This window comes from Hemibagrus wyckioides, linkage group LG17 (assembly GCF_019097595.1).
Source record: "Hemibagrus wyckioides isolate EC202008001 linkage group LG17, SWU_Hwy_1.0, whole genome shotgun sequence".
NCBI lineage: Eukaryota > Metazoa > Chordata > Actinopteri > Siluriformes > Bagridae > Hemibagrus > Hemibagrus wyckioides.
Genome location: NC_080726.1, coordinates 14,381,396 through 14,402,931, shown reverse-complemented (window position 1 = coordinate 14,402,931; position 21,536 = coordinate 14,381,396). Strand labels below are relative to the sequence as shown.

At 39.1% G+C, this 21,536-nt stretch overlaps 1 protein-coding gene across 2 annotated transcripts in view; it reads left to right on the top strand.

Annotated features, from left to right (window-relative positions):
• Positions 1-21,305, top strand: part of rtn4rl1b (reticulon 4 receptor-like 1b) — a 168,666-nt gene extending 147,361 nt beyond the window's left edge. For both annotated transcript variants that reach the window (XM_058414552.1, XM_058414551.1), the window contains exons 2-3: positions 17,540-17,991; positions 18,075-21,305. In XM_058414552.1, the coding sequence (XP_058270535.1) occupies positions 17,540-17,991; positions 18,075-19,061 (1,439 nt within the window). In that variant the 3' untranslated portion in view covers positions 19,062-21,305. The remainder of the gene's footprint in view (positions 1-17,539; positions 17,992-18,074) is intronic.
• Positions 21,306-21,536: the final 231 nt, after the last annotated feature.

The following is a 21,536-nucleotide window of genomic DNA, read 5'->3' as shown; positions in this document are numbered from 1 at the left end:
CCTCGTGTCATCTCAGACAGTTTTTACTTGTGACTGTCACCTCTAGCTTGCTTATTAGGGATCTGTAAGGAAATTTTACTTGCCAAGTAAATAAATGTAAATGACAGGATGTAGGAAAATTGTAAACTACTGTGAAAGACTGTCAGATTTTGCAGTTCGAAGTCTGCACAAAGACCATGTTCATGCATAAACACTTGGCTCTTTATATCCAAAACAAACTGGAACAGTAAACAAGCAAAGGCTTGATTTTTTTTTAATTACATCTGACCACTGAACCGACCAGCAGCCATCTCAGCAAGACCAGTTTGGAGGAAAATTGCTTCCTTGCAGAAAATCAAGGACTGAACTTTAAATTCTGGTGTTGAGTTCATGTTTCTGTCTGGATGCTGTACTTCAAAATTGGATGTCAGGCAATTTTTTTATAGTATACTTGAAGAAATAAAAAGTTCCTCAAGGGTTCTTCAGATAGATAAGGGTTGTTTGCTTCCCAAAGCAACCTTCTCTGAAGGTAGTCCTCTACTGTCAGGTTCAGAATAGAACCCTTAAATGGGAAAGCCAAAGAACACAACGTATATCCACAGAACAGCCATGAAAGCATAGAGTCTGTTACATGTAAGTGGACGTAATAAAAAGCTCAGTAAGAATCTCAGCTTTCAGTAGCGATGCATTTTTAACAGTTAAGCCTCTTTGTATAGTTTGCTGAACAGCTAAAATTAGATACATCTAAAAAAAAAAAAAAAAAGCATAATATTTGGTGTACTTTTCTAAAGTCAAACAGTTTATATTTTTTATGATGAATAAATAGTTCGCCTAATCAAGGTCGTCTGTGCAATTTCATCAGTAGTACCTTCTTTTTACCTTCTAGATTAGCCCACATTGATTTCTCTCTCTTCACCTATTTCAGACATAGGCTTCTGTTGTTTTATTTGTTTGTTTTGTTGGTGTATTGCTGTATCAGCTGCGCAATAGTGTAGTTCCCAGACGAAAAACACACACACACACACACACACACATAATGAATACTCCAGAGATGATGTAGGCGAACCTAAATACTGCGATCTCATGCAGTCCAAGGCCAGCAGAGTAAACACTGCTTGTAACTGTACAATATTTACCAAACCAAAAGTCACTATGTATCTGTGTTTTCATAGTCATTCTGTCAGAGCAGCATGACCTACAGGCTAACTTGTGAACATGAAAAATGATGTAGGCTGCTGTGTCTCAGTTCGCTGACTAATCCCAACAAGACACTAGACACTATTATAAAGTATCTAAAAGGAAAACAATAAGTAGCTCTAAAGGCCACAAATGTACATAGACTTATTTCTGAATGAAAATTTTTCTGTCTATACTCATCTCTCTTTTGCTTTATCAACTGTGGAACCCAGACAGTCGGGTCGGTCTCCGACACTTTTATTTCTGTGTTAAAAATATGCTTTCAATTTTCATTTCGCTATTTTTGCCTGGCACAATAAACTAAGTGAAACCATGTAAAAGCTGTAAAAAGGTAGTGTCAAAGAAAATAGAAAGTGAAGATATGGGTCTACTTCATTTAATGTCAGATTCATCGTTCATCATATTCTCTGCTTTAACTAGTTCATGTGTGAAATTATTTTCCTTCCTGCTCAAGGTGGCTTTTTTCTCTCTGATCTACACATAAAAACTTGCAACTTAGGGGGCTTTCATGCTAGCCGTTTAGTTTGATTCAGAAAGGTTTGCATGAAAATTTAGTAAGGTGAAAGCAAGGCTACCTGTTGGAGGAGGTGTAAGTTTAGTTGCACTGGTTCTGTGCCATGATTTGCGTGAATGTGAGCGTACTCGGAAGTAAAGAAACCTGCACACGTTTTTTTAGCTGATGGCAACATCATAAGTTCCCACAACACACATGAGCCATGAGTGTCAGGGAAACACTGTAGGACACAGAAGAGTTGAGGAGCAATATTCAGGTATGTGGAGATGAAAACATACAGGAGCAGTTACACAAAATTCACAAGAATGCAGACGTTCTCGCATTGTTAACAATTGAAGAAGTCTGTGTTCAATCTTCTGCACATAATAGAAAGGAAAAATGATAACCAAATACAAAAAAATAAGCTGAGTCGCGGTGTGTTCTCCTTGTGCGTTTGTGATGATGTAAGATAAACTCAAATGCACCAGGTTACCATATAATGAAGTGAATCTGAAACCAGATCAACGTTGTACTGAGTGCTGGGAACAATCACACTCAAATTCTGACCACAGCAAACATGTCCAGTGTGGAAACCACCTTAGGCTGTGTAGCAACAGCTGCAAAAAAAATGGTTAGAACTTTCAGGAAATGGTCTCATTTCAGCATGAATTGAGTTGAGGTGGTTTTAACTCATGCAAATTACAAGCAACAGCTGCATAGCATTAGCCAGTCTGTCAAATAATGCTATTGCATCTATTCACTTTAAATTGCCTACATATAGTTCTGTCTGGATGACAACCACAGCCAATGTTTTTGTCTCTAATGCTGGATGCTGCTAATAGATGACTACTTTTCTAACAGCACTTTTAAGTGGGAGTGTGTGTCAGCAGATGCTGCTACAGATAGACCAAAAATAAATAAGGAATTGTTGAACCATCATACTTCATAATAAATGTTTAACTCAGAATACCTTTTTAGAACTACATTTATAAGAATACCTGGATAAGAAGATAATTTATAAGTCTGTAAGTCTGTAATTTAATGCTTGTCAGGCTCGTTCACTTCCTGTATTGTCCCTCAAACTGGTAAAGGTAATGAAAAGAGCTATTTGCAAAGTGTGCAGTTGACATTTAGCCTTAGAGTTAATAAAATATAAAAAAGGCAGATATTGCTTACCACTTTGAGTTAAGAGCTCAGGTGAAATGCTGTCTGTGGAATATAACCTCATAATATTTTATTATATTGGGACATCTAGCTCTGCCTGGTCTGTATATATACAGAATGATGTAATAATCTTTATCTCCTATCATTTCTGAGTAAACAGGCTTTAATGACCCAACCCAGGAAAAAAGCATATTGACTACTCCACATGCACATCTTTTGTTTTTGTTTGACATGCACTGCTTCGGCATAGTCCATTCATTTTGTCCTCTAGCTAAGTGCTGAATTTATCAATAGGGAGGCAAGTTAATTGCTGTTGAACTTAATGAGCCATTGAAAATATTGACTGATAATCAAAGGTCTTTAATGTGTTCCCGGGACTTGGGAAAACTGAGAGATCAGCATTTCTGTAGGAACATGTAATAAAAACAGCAGACGCTTAGCTGGACCATGTGTCTCCCATCAGAGGTGATACCGAGCATCCTCCTGGGAGTGGCTCCTTCACAACATTATGGTGAACACCGAGCGTTTGTAATATGGTAATAAAACAGAGAAGTGCATTTGTTTGTGCAGAGTATTAGCATGCATGCTTTGTCATGCTCCTCAGACCTTGAGTCATTGCTCCAGACTTTCTAGGTGAGAGAGAGTTGTTCTTGGCCTGCGTGCCTTTATTTTTCCACCTCCTCTTATTCTTACTGTGCAACTTTTTTTTATCATTTCTAAAACTCTTACACCCACCTTACCTTCTACTCCCTTTGACTCAATGTGTACATCTGCTTCTGGGCCTCAGAGAGCTTTCTGAGCCTGCAGCAAGCACTAGCAGAGCCAGTCTGTGTCCTGCCACAGATCACGATGCTGAGGAACGTGTGGTGTTTAACTAGCAGCTACATCTTCAGTCCCGTAGGTTTCTCTTCCTCTTTTAGTCTCTGGCAACCTAACACAATGTCATTTTGGGGTTGAAACAGGTCAGAGGCAGAAAGCTCGACAGGGATGTGCGAAGATAATACCCCCAATGGGAAGAGATGCACAGTGCAAGTGCATTTTTTCCTAAGTCAATCTACTGTGAAAGAGTCCTGAGAAACAGACATTATGTTTTGACTCCTTGAGCCAGCTGTCTCTCCAAAAACATATCTCAGGTTACTCATTTCTGTCTCTTACAGCCAGAACTCTCACTTTACCTCTGAGGGCCAGTATAAAATCATGACAGGGCCAGAACTTTGTAACTCTGCGGTGCATTTAATATAACAGTAAATATCCATAAATGTTGGTGTTGCGGTGGGAATAGACAGAACGCTACAAGAGACAGCCTTTAAATTTACTCGAGCTGTCACAGTTTGTAGGGTTTATATTGTGTTGGTTTTGGCGCAGAGGGCTGGAAATGAATTTTTATAAGTTACTCTGCTGACAAAACAAACATACGGCTTAACAACAATGTGATGACTGAGCAAAAATCATCTTTCCCATGACAGCACACAGAGATTCTAATTTACTAAAGGGTAATGTAGATAAAAACACACAAAGTTGCAACATCTGCAAAAAAAAACAGTGCAAGTTGATTGATTAACAGGGCTTACAGATTGTCTTGACTTTCAAGCTAACAGGGTTTGTTTGTTTCGTCTGGTTGCTATAATTATTTTAGGTGTCTCTATCTAAAAAAAAATAGCATAGCAAAATATCAGGGGTAAAGTAGCATACATGGTATTCAGTTCAGTTGTATATGTATAGTGCTTTTAAGAATGGAAATTTAAAGCAGGTTTATAGAAATATATTTAAAAATATATACATTTAGGACATAAATTTTGACGTATGATATAAAAATGCCAATTGCATGCTCAAATTAATACCACTGAAATGCAGGCATTACATTAGCATTTTTGGCACTTGAAAAAAAAAAATTACCATGTCATAAACTTGTTATGACTTATTACTAAGTTTGCATTGATACCAACTGGGTAGCCTGATACTAAGCACATTTACTCCTACTCATATTCACAGAAGTTGCTCTTTTCCCAGCATCTGAAATGATATCAGGTGATATGTGATACAGGGCTAGGGTATACTCCTGTGCTAATAAACAGAAGACAAGAAATGACAGTGATCTGGATTTATTTCACAATTGATCAAAGTGACGCAGACTGCAAACCTTGCTGTGTGAAAACATCAAGAAGGAGGAACTACAGCATCTTCCTACAATTAGAAGTAACCTGATAAAACATCTTAAAGATAAAACTCAGCATGAAGAGCTCATTACCAGCAGCACACAGCAGCAATCACGCAGGCTGGGTGGGGAAAAATGTATACAGACAACATTAAGTGAGAGAAAAAAATCTGGTTTGTTGCTCCTGATGATCTGTCGAAGTACATGAACATATGTGTGCTTTAATTGGTCACTGTTTAAACTGCAGTGATGCTTCTGATATACAGTAAAGTCCAAATCATAAAACCACAATTTCTCTATAGAAAATCATGATGTATAATGATTGCTTGTAACTGGACTTGTCGCAAAGTAACTTTATGCTATAACACTTATTTATAGACCGATATGAGGAAACAAAACAAGCAGAAATATACCAGTTCTTCAGTGGCCCACTTTCTCATGTCATGTTTTTAGGTGAACGTTTTGGTAATTACAGCTGGCAGATCGGACAAATCGGGCTTAGTAATGAAGAGAGCTCAAGAGCAAACGAGAGCAAAGTGACCCACTTCATCTTCTTTCAGTTGCTGGCCACTGTCCATCCAGCCTGTTTCGTTAGCACCCTCTTCAGGACACTTTGGCAAAAACAATTCAGTAATTAGTAAACAGGAGATTGAGATCTGCTTGAGAGAGGGTGAGGTTTTCATCAGTGGATTCGGTAGCTCTTGAACTAGACTTATTCCATTAATTATTAAAAAATAAACAGTTAATATCTCTCAAAACAAGTGAAGTCAAGCTTCTTGACATGACTTGAAACAAAATTCTACTCGAATTAACTGATAATGGAATACTGAAGTTGCCAAAATAGATTTAAATGAAAGTGTGATGATCATTTTCCTGCCTCTAGCTCAGATAGAAACACAGCAGAGATGTGCCTGGCTTCAGACTCCGTATTGGCGAATACTAAAAAAATCAAAAGTTATCTTATTACTATATTATACTTATTACTACAGTAATGCTGGCTTAATGTTAGATATTCATCACACCTTGCATCACTAATCCCAAAACCATTCAACTTGAGTCTGATTTTGATTTATGTAGACATTATGAACACAACACGCACACACACACACACACACACACACTCAGGTCTACACTTTTATTTCATTCACTATTTTTGAATAGGATTTCACTGCCTTTAATTAGAATTGTACTTGACTTGTAATTAGGAATAGGCCATGGCTGTGGAAAACAATTAACACATACAAATCCCCACTTAACTGTTGTTTCCAACCCCCTACTTTACACTTGACCCACAACATGCCCTCTATCTACACACACAAGCCACAAATTACCGCTTTATTCAGGATCTTATTAAATTAGTGCTATCTCTGTACTGGATTCAACCAGATGCAATCAGAATGCACACACAGAAAGAAAAACACACTAAGACTATAAGCAAAGCAGTGTTTGTTTAGGGAAAGCGACTTAAAATAAAATAGGATACAATTAGTTATGCTTTATCCTCTCCCACTCACATTTTACCTCTCTCACAATGAAGTGATAGTTCAGTATAATAGCCAAAATGTAGCATTCATGATCCTTAGATCCCTTTTTCATGGCTTGAAAAGTAGGGTCCATGTAATAGAAACTATAATGGAAATTAGCATGATTGAATTGACATGTTTTGAAAGCTGGTTTAGAGGAGACTTTGAAGTAGCCTTCGAGCGTTGTGCTGCTTGCGTATGACTCAGTGAATCCCATAAGCTGCTGTACTATCTCTAACGTCCAGACTGGCTTTGCTTTAATCAGGCCTGCATGCTGACTGTGTTTTTATCCAGCTAAAGCTGCTATGCTGCTGCTTACTACCAAGCAAGAAAACAGTGAGGGGGGCGGGGGGTGGGGGGAGTGACAGCATGGAAGCATGGAGGATACCACAAAAGAGAGGGAGAGAGAATGGGGAAGAGGGGAAGAAGGAGCGAGAGAGATCACATCGTAAAAGAGAAACAGAGAGAGGAGAGGGTGGAAAATCGTTTTTAATGCAAGCGTAATTGAAAATGTGTGCAAGAGAGGAAATATAGTCCATGTCACCTTGTAATTGAAGTGGAAAATCTGGCTGAGCCTAACGTAGGGATGCATTAGAAGGCCTGTGTTGAGGAGGTAAGCAGGTAGCTGAAGAGTCAGTCATAGAAAAAAAAATGAGGGAGAAATATTGAAGGGAATAGAAAGATTCAAGGACAGCTATAAAGCAGTAAAGTGAAGTAAACAGCTCGAGAAGATTGATATGTATGTCTTTGTAATAGAGATATGAAACAGGGCTTGGCTGGAATGATGATGAATACAAAAGGCAGCAATTGAAGGAAAGACAGCAAACAGGCTAAAGGATTGTGGAGCAAAGAAGGACACATTCACACATGACCCTGAGTTTAGAGAAAGAGAAATGGCTGCGTGTATTTCTTCTGCTGTAGTGAAGGCCTATAGAACGTGCAAGGACTTCATTAATTTAAGCAGTGACTAAGCCCAGTACAGTTAATGACTTGACATTAAAGCAGGATCAATGGAAAGACTCACAACATTTAAGAAGGTACTCTTAATGAAAATGGATTACTTCCCTAAGATTGCAGTCCCTCATGTCTCCTGCTTTTCTGCCTCAAGTGGAAAAACATGTGCATGCTGTTCTTCCTAATATTGCTCTCAGAGCAGGTGTTCAACCCTCCACTGTGAGTCATTATCTGCCTATACATTCACATCAGTGTCAGTGGCTCTAAGTTTTAAGGTCACAGATGTGTGTTAGGTGCAGTGAAACAGATTCAAATGGGCTTATATATGTGGCGTCCGTCTGTGTATGGGTTGTGCGCAAACGAAATGATTGTTAACAGGGCCGTGTGTAGGTCAGGAGTAAGACTAAAGAGGTCTCCTTCCTGCAGGTTGCCTGTGAGCACTGATCAGATCTGTAAGAGTAGTAATGACTGTACAGCTAGTCAGCTCCTCCATACTCAACTCTAATCAGCTGCTATTGTGAGCTGCTTTTCTCTGCCATTTTCTGCTTGGCTTCACCCAAATGTGGTGCCCTGTAGCTCTAAATGTGGTGTGTGTGTGTGTGTGTTCTTACAGTAAAAAAATCACCTGCATTGAATAATTCATCTCCTGCAAATCTGGGCCAAGAGAGTGGTTAGTATGCAAGCTAGCTGCAGCTTGTACAGGTACATTTGAAGGAAAGTCTTTTTGTTTGGGGGAAAGATCAGAGATCTCTTAAGGGTTGCCAATAATAATGAATTGAGGTGAGCTACAAAAGCAAGCCTTTGCTGCTGCTACAGGTCACCTGGGCATGCAAGGGCTGCCCTGGGCAAAGTGCACTGCAACTCTAAATCACTCACCACAAAACACTTGTAGTCAGTTTGTTCCTTCAGCAAGCATGTAGCATATCCACTAGACTTCAGTGTGCAGAAATCCAACCCAGTCTTCTCGATATTTTACCAGTAATAGGTGATCATCATGTCAAGATTACAGATATTCAATAGTCACACCAGGAAGTGAGAAATAAAGGAGGGTTTTGTCATGGCAGGGTTTTGTCATGAACATTTCACATTTCAAGGCACACTTCACAGTGTTCCAGGCTGCTGTTGGAGGTCGAGACAAATTTCTGACTTGTCACAAAATGTACTTGACGTCATGTTTTGTGAGCACTGTCACAATCCAGTATTCATTGAAAGAAGGTCCTACTGTTGCCTATTCCATATTCACACGATGTAGTCTTTGAGACTGACTGGCTTCTCTGTGCCACATGAATGATAATGAATTTCAACACAATAGAGCCTAGACTTCAACTCCTTTTGAGGAAATGACACATTGTATTGACCAATTTTCCTTGACCACCTCTCTATTTTGTGATTTTTATTATTTTTTTTCTCAGTTTTTGCCCATAAGATCCCACACATCGTTAGAGCTGTGTGCTACCTGTCAGGCGAGGTGACTAGAGAGTAACTGACATTTAACATTGAGTTCAGTGCTTCTCCATTGTAAACATTGGGTTGGCTGTAACACTTTCAGTCAAGCTTTCATATCTCCTGTGTTTAATAACTAGTGATCAAATTTATATACACTAAAAGCCCAGAATATACTCCACAAAACAGAATGAATAGAACATTGTAAATTTATAACGGCTTTAATAATAGATATTATCACAAATCAGCTTTACATGAATTTGGATAGATTGTGAATATATAGAATGGTAGTGGGATTATAAAGCATTACTCATTACTAAGTGAGTTGAAAGGATCTTCACAGTAAGCATGATACGAATAACTGTCCTGGGATAAGCACAGGACATCTTTATGATTATAGCAGCAGATCATGAATATGGAAGAGCAGAGCAGCTAGTATGAGTCTACAGTATCCACTGAAGCAAGTGTGAGGTTTAGGCATGCACTATTTTGTCTTTGTTTTGTTTTTTTTAGATCTGCAAATCTTTTACGGATATCTATTGAAACCATCCACAGTGGCAAAAAAAAGTGCCAGAGTGCAGTCTGCTCCAAGAAGTAGAAAATCAGAATGAATCAGGCAGATCTGGAGGGTGAGAAGAGCCACAGCAGTAGAAGTGAAGTCAGAGAGAGAGAGAGAGAGAGAGAGAGAGAGAGAACAAATTATTAGCTATGCTCTTATCCTAGAGTGGCTTAAAAGGTTGTACATGGTGTCTAGTAGTGGGTTGTGAAATGATTTTATTTATTTAGGTTACTTGCTAACCTTGCCTTGGCTGTGTTCCTGCAAAGATTACATCAGGTACTGAGCCAGTTTAACAAAAGCAGTGGGGAAAAACTGTCAGTCTGCATAAAGATGTCTGAAACCTTGCTAGCTAAGGGTCCTTTTCTTCCAGTAAATATCAGGCTTTGATCGTGTATTTGGATAGCTACTTGCCCTTGCAAAATGTTCGTAAGCCTAATCAGTTCAGATCGTAAGAAAATACAGAATGTCTGTCACACTATGTATGAATGAAATTTAGGCAACTGAATTAATCAGCAGTTATTTCCCAGCTATTTTCAAATGAGGAAATCCTGTAGCTTTCAGACTTTCAGAGATTTAGTGACAATTGTGGCTAGGTTGCAACTATGATTGTTTTTGATTCAAGATTAAAGCTGAATGAAACTAACTATATGGATTCAGTTGCATGAAAAAGACAAAATGGCTTCACATAAGGGCCCAGCAGTGGCAGCTAGAAGTACTGGGATTTGAATTCACCACCTTCTGATCTGTAGTCCATCATGTTAACCACCGAGCTACAACTTCCAAGATAAAATATAAGAATGTCAACATATCCCATAATGCATAATCAGACAAGGGCCTCCATTAGAACCTCCCATTTTTATTTACACATACCATAGCTTTGATGGAATGTGGGCAAATAAAGGAGTGCACAGATTTGCCCTATGAATCATACAGGATAAATATAAAACTGTCCTCTTCATCCAGTGATCGGCAGCTTCTCGACCTGCACTGTAATCAGACCCAGCATGTGGAGTGTTGTCTGGGTCTGATTGCTCTAGATGTCCCTGTACCCCTGCCACTGCTCACCGAATTACTGCTCACAGTAACTGCACATTGAACAAACAATGAAATGTCCTCCTCCTTTGTCTGAAACTAACTAAAAGGAATTAATGCCACTCTGACATTTATTGAAATCCTTTTAATTAAAATGGCGGTATTAAACATCTGTGCTTTCTTTGGCCGTCAACCACTGCCTCTCTCTCCTGCACCTTTAAATGCTTTCCCAGTAACAAATTCAGTCTCCCTCCACCCCCAAATTCCCCTCTGTATTCTTTACATGCTCCATATGGCAGCAGCTTGTTTAGCCCAACTATTTTTAGCTCCTCCGATTTGTCAGCTGGAAAAGCATCGTTGTCACTTCGCCTATACTTTCTTCTTGCTTTCTTATAGCGAGTGTGTTTGTTTGTTTATTTAAGGGCACATATTCATTTGCCATGAAACCCTTATTATCAAAGATTGACAGTGCCGTGCACACGCAAGTAATCTCGAAAATATCTTATCAAAGTAATAGAATAGAAAATAATCTCTCAAGTATCTTATCAGCTTTTTTTGTATGCACCAGACACCCTCCTGCGAGCTTCGCAAGTTGCACCTCCAGTGTTAATCAAATCTACTGGCACATCACACACATCGGTTAAGAGGTGCCAGAGCGATCTATTATCACACTGTAGCAACATATCAGGAAGAAAAACGCATGCAAAAACATCAAGCAAATCATGTTGACTAAGCTGAGGAAATATTTGACATGGGATATGTCTCCCTCATCACCCAGGTCACTGCTGTGAATATTATACTGGTATATCGGTCAAAACACAGAGGAGTGGGTTAGATGTAATTGTAGGCTCCAGGCCTCTATTCTACTGAGACTAGGCCAAGGACCAGTGCCCTAAAGATTGCTTCCCGTTCTATCTCCATGGTTCAGTTCTTTAAATAAAAACAATTATAACATATTGGTCATGTCCACAGAGCTCTCTTATAACCAACTACATAAGTTGTATTTTTATTCCATCCAGAATACATGGTTGTTCTCTAAGGTCTCTTCCACTCTGTGTTAGATTTGGAAAAAATGTAATTCTGCCTCAGCTTCCAAACTAGTCACAGATTCTGCCTGCTTTACTCAAGCGGTTAATAATGCACTGACAGGTAGAGAAATGAGAGAGGTCCTTATAGTCAATGCTGCAGAGTTAGTACCATACCCAGGGGGTACATTTGAATTTGGAGGAGCTCATGTGAGCTGAGCCTTTGGATTATGTTAAAGGCAAGTGCAGCTGAGCTCAGGAAATCATAGTATGGCATATTAAGGATAATAATAAGGATGATGTAATACAATTTTTCCATTGCTTTATAGGGAAATGCTTACATTGTAAATGTCTGCAAGGCATTTATAGACAAGGAAATTGTATAATGTTGTTTAATATATATTTTATGTATCTGAGAAAAAAAAAGATATCCAGATTCTTTACTGTGTTATGTATGTTCGCTGGAAGAGGAGGTAAAAAAAAGAAGGATTTAAGATGCATAATTAGATCTTTTTAAATAAAGCTTTAAAAGTAGACTATATAAGTAGACTATACCAAAGGTACAGAGTTAATGGTGTCATACCAGAAACAACTAAAGTTACAGTTTAATATTTCTGCTGTATTCTTTTTTATATCCAGTCTCCACATCCACCTCCACCCTGACCAAGATAAAGTGCTGAATAAATAAGTCCACATTTTTAGTACCAGAAAGAGAGATAGAGTCTCTCTTCCTCCGGAATCCTGAATATTACCCCTGGTCAGTGGTACACAGTGGTTATCAGTAATATCAGGCCTTTAAGCATGAACTTGAATTTTCCACCAACAAGACACATTGAGGTGGGATGATGCCCTTTAGTCCATCAGAGATCTTTACCGTTTCATTATACTTCCAATTAGCTAAGAACCATAAAGCAGGCGGTGTTACTTTCATTAGCTTTCATTAGAAGCAAAACATTTGCTCTACTAATGCCATTTAAGCATATAAGCACCCTCAATGATTGTTGCATTTAACCAAGAACAGCAATACAATCACAATAATGATGTTTAGACTAATTAGTGACTTGCTGAACTTGAATTGAATTCCAGGTCTATTAAAAAGACAAACAGAATTAACAGGATGTTGTGGGAAAGCAGTTATTGCCATTTCTCGAACTCTAGACTATAGTAAATAAGGAAACACAATCATACCCACAAATCTAATTAATCCTAGACAAGTCTTATACTTTTTCTTTAAACATATCTTCCAGTGATCAGCCGTATCTTCCCAGGCTTTTCAGTAAATTGTTTTGAAGACCTGAGATAAGGCTAGATTGTCATTCACGTCTCCGTTCACTTCACCACAAATCAGACGCAGTTTAATTAGCTGGAATTTTAAACTACATTGGGATTTTGAGTCTGTAATGCACCAAGAAGATTCTAGACATGCTTTAGCACCTTAGCTATTTCTACAGGTAAGTCTGACATTTTGGCAGCTTTCCATTAGTTTCTTTTATGTCCCATTAAATTTAGGACATATTGCTTAGCTTTGAATTATTAACTTCCTGTTTCTAGCTTGCCTTTAAATAATTGACAGTCAGGAAGGACCATTTTCAGGCAGAAAAGTTTCCTGTGTGTTTACTACAGCTATTATACTGTAAAAGCACTTAAAAAAAGCCAAGCAAAGGTCAGGTGTATAGGTAAATATATAGCTCGGTATAGTTTATATATATATAAATTATATATTCAGTAGCTTTAAACATGGTTGAAATTCATCGGAATGATCAATCGTACCTACAGGATTAGTAGTAAGTTCAGTATAACTTAAAAGACACTCCTTAAATTTTCATTTGGATCTTCCAGTTCTTGCTACAAATAATGATTTAAAAGGGTTTTGTTTACATTTATAGCATTTTGCAGACACCTTTATCCAGTGCAACTGAGCAATTAAGGGTTAAGGGCCTTGCTTAAGGGCCCAGCAGTGGCCCTTGGACCTGGGTTTCAAGCTTACAACCTTTTGATCACTAGTCCAACACCTAAAAATACTAAGCTACCATTTCCCCCTTTGCCTTGCTGCCAACTGCATTTCTGTCCATTTTAACTTAATGAAAATATATAACGAATAAATATAACACAATCCAAAACTAATTTTAAGGATCATCTTTAAACTAAAGGCCACCTATTAATCTTACTTTGTCTTTGGTTAAGGTGTTTTGGTTTTTTGTTTTTCGTCATGAGAAATCTGTGTGAATTCAAAGAAGCGAGGACGATGTGAGTGGATTTCATTGGCTTTCCATTCTTCTTAACTTAACAAACCCAAACTCAGTGGCAGACTATAAACCCTAATGAATTTGAAGTATGAGACCATAATAGGATAGAAAAAAGATCTGGACTAATTTCACTAAAATAACTGAAGTTTTTACATTTCTGCTGTATAGATAAAACATTAACTAACGTTACCTATGATGGCAGCAGAAATCAAACCAATCTATCGTCACTTATTGCTTTGCCCTTTAACTTGATTCTTTTTTTAGGTGTGTAAATATGAACATCAATGTGACCAACTCTTAAGGGAAAGCATGTTATTTATTGGGCCATTCAAGCAAGGTAGCAACAGCCATGCGCTTATCAGGGTCCTTAGAGAAACACAGGAAATTGAGTTTGTCCAGTGTAATGGTGTGCAGAGTCACAGACACACTGCTTCTCTCCTATTAGCAGCGATGTGTTATTCATGAGGGCAAATTTAGTGTGAACTATGCTTCATTGATATTCAACAGACTGACTTTACACTGTCTGTCTAGGGACCAAAGCCATTCTGTTTCATGCCTTTATTTAGTTATTTTCCTCTTGGTGACTGCAAGGCATGAAAAGGGACTGTGGCCATGGGGTCGGCAGGGTAAACGTCAAGCCCAGTCACAGCCTGTTTAATCATTCTCCCTGTAACGAGCTCTCAGCTGCATCCATTATACACAGACAGATAAGGGGAAAGGTGCTGAGAGAGAGCGCAAGAGAGAAACAGACAGAGAGATGGAGGAGGCGAGCGAGACTGACTAGAATAACACCTCCATTGTTCGTCAGCAAAAAAATCTATCTCTTTTGTCAGGAATTCAAAATGGTATCATTGGCACAGAGGAGCTATAGACGTGTTAATGGAGAATCTATGACGTGGTCCAAACCACCTCAGTAATTCACTTTAGTGAGGCTCATTATGTGGTCAAGCAATATGATAATGCACCTTCATGCTCTCGTGTCCCATTTGCATCTGTCTGCATTGCTAAAAATACCTCCTTTCTCACTCTCATTCTTCCTGTGTCTACACTCAACTGGAGATGCAGAGGGGTGTAAATTGTGGTGAGAGGGTTCCAGGAGACACACACACACACATGCTGCAATCAGGGAGGTGACAGGTGTGAAGCAGCAGGTCTCTGGAGGTACTTTTCTGCTGCAGGGTGGAGCACAGAGATAGAAACCCTGTCGCTCAGAAGCATATCCCAAACCTTCCTAGGCATCAATGGGCACCTTTTCTTCCAGCCAAAGACAAGCTGCTGTATTAGCTCACATTATGATAGCAGATAAAATCATGCTTAGAAATAGAATTTAAAAAGTTTATTTTGCAGATTTTTCAGATCTGAATGGAAAAAATGTGTTGATTAACTAATCAACACATTTTGACCAGTGTTGTTCTATAGCTTTGACAGTAGCGCTTGCTGTAATTCACAGGTTTACATTAATGCACTCGTTCTAACATGTTTCTGTAGTAACTTGAGATGTTTGGTACACACACTCTACATTATCTTAGCCTAATAATAAATGGATTAATATAATAAGACAAATATGTGTGTTCTTAGCCTCCTAAAACCATTCAACCTTTCGTATAATGAAACATTCTTTTGCATTTTTCTTCATAGAACCTTCAAGAATTCCCCCAGTACAACCAAAGAACCTTTAAGGGTTTAAAATTTTCTAATCGTGTATACTAATCATAGGGAGTTAAGCTTTGTGGTTACAAGGCAAATAAACAGGCGAAGCCTTGATGCCCAGCTTGGATTTAGCTAGCAGAACAGCTTTGCACATTTTCCCCCCTTATTCTCCTAATGCTTCTGTACTGTAAATATCCTCTCGGATTAGCCATCTTACATCCCAGTTTAATATCTCCACTCTAAACTGGGCTTTTGTGTTTCTGTTACTAGATAATGTGTTTTTTTTTGTTCGTGAGGTTCAGCTTTTGTCATTTTCCTGGCACAATAATCTGCTTATTTCTCAGATTCACTGAATTTATTTTTGCTATATGTGTGAATTTAATTGAATTAGACTTCCTCAAATTTCTCTCTTGCATTTTTGATCAGTTTTAGCCCAGATAAGGAGTGGCTATGCAGCTCAGATAAAAAAGGGACTTCTATCCTTTACCAATTTAATAATCTTGTCATTATTCCATTCTGACTGATCTATTGCTTAGCCAAAGGGTCAGTGAGTGTATTAAACTTCAATTTCTTTATTATTCTTATTGTGTCTCTTTGATTTTCATGGTGAAGATGATGGTGGTCTGTCTCTTTCATGGTTCAGGGTAAACTGACTACATGTGACTTTCCAATGCATAAACTACTATTTTTACAAAATATCAGTTTATTCAATGGAAAGTCATATGTAGTCAATATATGCTCTTGTCTGCACTGTTTATTTCCTAATAAAATAAAAGATAAGGACCCAGCTTAGCTTGACTTTGGACTTAACTCGAGATACTGTGTCTGGACTTGGAAGCGTTTTGGCAACTCTTCAGTTTCAGTTTCAGTTTCACAGTTTCAGTATTGTATTGTTTTCTCATGGACTATAGAAAAGTGGAGTCCCATAGTATAAGAGATGTGTTCAATCTGGCTGCTCACCAGGCATACTAAAGACTGTCCAACTCTTTTTGATGTGCACTTTCATTCCCTATTTTGATATTCAGCTAGGAGCTATTACATTACCTATTTATAGCGGCCTCACATGATTTTTGAAAAATGCCTTACCTCAAAAAATATTCCAATAAATATCTGCTTGTCTTTTGTAAGAGAGTAATTCCCTAGCCCTACATTTCAAATGGAGGAACTAAGGATTATAGTGATGTTAAGAGACAGAGGGAGCGAATCGATTTTGAGTGAATGACAGCAATCGTGTTTTGAATAATACATTTTTGGAGAAAAAAGAAACCAGCTGTCGCTTGTGTACAAATGGGACTCATAGTGTGTAAAAATGTAGCTTCTCCTCCCTTCTCTTTAGATGAACTGCTGGATAAATCCAACTGAGTATCTTGGAAAAGAAATATTTTGTATTTTAGGCTTAACATAGCTATAACTAAGCATCTGTGAGACCATTTGCAGGCTCATTGATTGATTTAAACAGCAGAATTAGGCAGATAGTTGCATATAATAGCTGGCTGCAGAATACTTGATCATGATATAGCATATATCTACCGTAATTTATAGGTTTGTGGAATTTTAATGGTTGAATTTTCAGTTATATTACCCCCTGCCACAACAAAAGACTTCTGATAGATTGGAATTTGGTATCCACATTTGTTTCCCTGGGCAACCAACAGTGGATAACTATTGTATACACAAGCTGTCGACAAGCTTCCCAAAGGATCTAATCATACTGACCACATGATAATCTGTAGCTACCAACAGATTGTGTAATACGTTTGTCATTCATTATCATTTAGCTTCTTTTATTTACCATTCTTGGGCAGTCTGTTTGCTGTGTCCAGCTGTATTGTGTCTTTGTAAATTTCTTACCATTCTACTTTTGCTTTATCTTGGCCTTATGTGTGAATTGTTTACTTGCCATGCTCGCAGTCAATTGTGCTCATTTTTGCCAAATTATTCCACAAAACTTCATGCCTAAATCAACCCTACCCAGGTCTTTATGGTGCATAAATAGATCATCTTGCCTATGATCTCAAAATTCCATAAACTGAAAACGGTTTACCTCATGCTAGGCTGTATTCCAGAAACACTTTTCTGATTCTTTCCCCTTTCTTCTTCCATCTGTGTGTCTCTCTAGGCTGTGGGCTTGAGTTCCTGCTGGTGCTCTGTGGGTTGGAGCTATCCTGGTCCTGCCCGCGCCACTGCATCTGCTACTCTGCCCCCAGCACCATCAGTTGCCAGGCCCACAACTTTCTCTCTGTACCTGAGGGCATTCCTCCCCACAGTGAGCGTATCTTCCTCCAGAATAACAAAATCCACCAGTTGCTAAGGGGTCATTTTAGTCCCACTACAGTAACACTGTGGATCTACTCCAACAACATCACCTATATTGATCCCACCACCTTTCAAGGGTTCACTCTGTTGGAGGAGCTAGACCTGGGAGACAACCGCTACCTGCGTTCTCTATCTCCGGAGACCTTTCATGGGCTTAACCGTCTTCATGCCCTCCACCTGTACCGCTGTGGATTGAGTGCACTGCCTAATAACATCTTCCAGGGCCTCCGCAATCTGCAGTACTTATACCTGCAAGTAAGTCTCATAACTGCCCATGCTTTTATGTGGTATGCATTTGTTTTTTGTCATGTTTAATTCTCTCCTCTTTGTCTCAAAAGGATAACCACTTAGAGTACCTGCAGGATGACATCTTTATGGACCTACACAACCTGAGCCACTTGTTTCTTCATGGGAACCGCCTGTGGAGCCTGCACCAGAACACCTTCAGAGGACTGCGTGCTCTGGACCGGCTGCTGCTGCACCACAACCAGCTGCAGTGGGTGGACCGACTGGCTTTCCATGACCTGAAGCGCCTCACCACACTATATCTGTTCAACAACTCCCTGACAGAGCTATCTGGTGAGTGCCTGGCCATGCTGGGTGCTTTGGAATATCTTCGTCTGAACGACAACCCTTGGGAATGTGACTGCAAGGCCCTGTCTCTGTGGGACTGGCTTAAGAGGTTCCGTGGATCCACATCTTCAGTGGGCTGTGTGGCCCCGGCCAGTCTGGCAGGAAAAGACCTAAAGCAGCTGAGGAAAGAAGACTTCCCCAATTGCTCTGGATCAGAGTCCCTGCACCAGAGCAAGACCAAGTCATGGGCTGGAACAGACAAGGTCTCACTGAAGCAAGAGCCTCAACCTGGCCAGCCGCCACAACCACGCCCTCACCACCCCCACCTTGGTGAACAATTCTCCTCTCTGCCCACACCTTTGCCCCAACCACCCCCTGCGATTAATGGAGTACAGGCAGGAACAGAAGATTCCCCGAATCTGGTCACTCCTCAGAGGTCTGGTCGTTCTCGGAACTGCACACGCCAGCAGAGCAGGGGCGGAAAAGGGAAAGGGCCAAATGAGGTTCATACATCAAAGGAAATGGCAGACAAGGAGTTTTCCTCATCTGACTTCACTGGGAAATATGGCCACACATCCCCTGATAGTTTGACCACACGGAGAAAGAATAAATGTACTCCCCGGACCACTGTGCGTCCCCCCAGTGGGGTCCAGCAGGCCACCAACATGGGCAATTCCCAGTGGCTCCACCTTCCTCTTTCGAGTATTGTGGGACTTCTTGTGCTGCTAAGTGCTAGATTCATCATACAGTGAACTTGATGCTGGTGCATTGTAGCTAAATGAAAACAATGCAGCTCTCAGATCCACTCTAGCTCCAGCCTTCCAAGGCCTCTTTACAAAAGTCTCTGTGTGTGCAAGTGTGTGTGTATGTTTTGGGGTTGGGGTGGGGGGATCATTGTGTGTATGTTTAATAATATGTGTAAAATACTGTTTAAGGATCTTTGCCAGTTAGACACTGAAATAGACACACATGCTTAAGCATCATATGCACATATCTGTGAAATAGATACATTTGAGTGAACATCAGATGCCTAATATGAGCAGGAGGATGGAAGATTGAATTGAAAGAGAAGCAGTACAGGCAGCCTAAACATGCTTTCACTGCCATTGTTGCCAAAATATTTACATTTACATCTAGATGGGTCATTATAACATTATCACAAGTGATAGCTAAACAGCAAGACATGCAATTGGAATAAAACATGCAACTGAAATGTTGCTAAATAAGAAATTATTATAATACAAATTGCCAATGATAAAATATTAAATTGTGACATAATATTAACACATTCACATTTTGTTGCCTCCAAAATCATCCAAAATAAAGTGTTATTTGTAAATCCAGTCAAGTTTTACCTTCAGCATGTCCTGAGTCACATTTGTTGGCAAAACACATAATGTATTTTTTTCTTTGACAACAACTGAATGTAATCCTACACATAATTGCCTCATCTGAAATATATGTGCCGTGTATTCACTTAATCCCCGACCATAATGTGCTCATTATGGAAATAAATGAATATGTCAAAAAAGAACCCATGTATAACAACAACAACATAGCACAACTTTGCTATTTTTAGTCAAATTTGACTTTAGCAGATTAATCAGGATTAACAGACAGAAACTGTTTTCTTTTTAATTGTATCCTCCTTATTTTACTGCAGTAATGTGCTGCCAAATATTCCTTTCTAGATTTGCTGGCACTGAGGGAAAAAAAAATACATCGAACTCTGAAAATGACTTACACTCTTACACCTGAACAGTCAGGCTATAACCTATTTCAGCATTTTGCAAGGAAACGCAGTTAGTCAGTTAAACTATACAATTCTCTCCAACTGTGCAGACAAATAGATAAAAATATACAAAAAGCCAAAAACTCTATACGTATATCATATTTTATTTCGCTACAAACATCGCATCAACAAGCATCTTCATCATTTGCACAGTCTGTTTGGATTATTTTGCATCCACGCATTATGGAGCCTATTATAACAAGCTGCTATTAATGTTTAACGAAGCAAACAGGGTACATTTGCTTCAAGAACAGTGTGTGTGTGTGTGTGTGTGCATGTGCGTGTGTGTGTGTGTGTGTGCGTGTGTGTGTGTGTGTCTAGGATATAAAGCTCTGAAAATTTAAAGAGTTGTATTTGTTTATTGTCTTCTGTGTTTGTTTGATTTGGCTGAGCTGGGAACTAGAGATGACCTGCTAATGGGGCATGGAAACAGGAAGTGCCCCTAGAGGACTAAGGTCAAATTGGGATGAACCTTTTTTTTTTTGCAAACATCCCTCTGTCTGAACTGCCTATTAAAATGGACAACCTTTCACTCTTCAAAGGCTGTGAAATCAACAATTTAACAATACTATGAAGAAATGGGACAATATTCCTTCAAATAACTTGGTGTGATGTATAATAGTGATTTTCAACATACCATGGCCAAAAAAAAAACGCACTTTTGGAGCCATAGGACAAAAAACTGGGGTCTGGGAGAAAGATAGTTTGTCTGTGCTGGACAGAGGGAAAAGTCTGGATGGATGTTCAATCTCCAGTTACAGGTCCAGGGAATGGCTGGAGATTTGTGCCTCCTCTACTGAGAAATTCTTTGTAAAATAATAATGAACTGTAAACAGTTTCGTCAGCCGGTAGATGGACTTGTGACTCAGATAATATTGGTACCATGACAAAAACCATGAATGAATGACATTTATGATGACAACAGGGTTTTTTACTTCTCAAGCAGAGAAGTGCATTTCTTCACATTTTTTGCTTTCTCATTTTTTTTTATTTGATTCTTACATGCTTTAGAATCCATTTTCAAAGAAACTGCACAATCCTTCTTCCTTCACTATGCCCTCTGTCTGTCTCTCCGTCTGTCTTTCTGTCTGTCTCTCTGTCTGTCTCTCTCTTTCTCTTTCTCACTCTCCTGCATCACACCATCCTAGTTATTCGATGGTTTAACAAGTTGTTCTCAGAAGATAATACAAAAAAAAAAAATGTTTATAAAGATATTAAAATCTATATCTTCTTATTTTAAGAAGCGTGTTGCCTTTTCTTTTTTAGTATTCAGAAAGCAGGGCACTGACAAAGTAAAGAAAGAAATGCTTCCACCTCTCTCATGTCAGCAAGATTTTTTTTTTTATTCAGTCGATGTTTCCGGATCAGTCACTGCTTACTATATCTGAGGAATAATCCAGGTATCTGTGTAGCCCAGTGAGTCCCTCTCTTACAC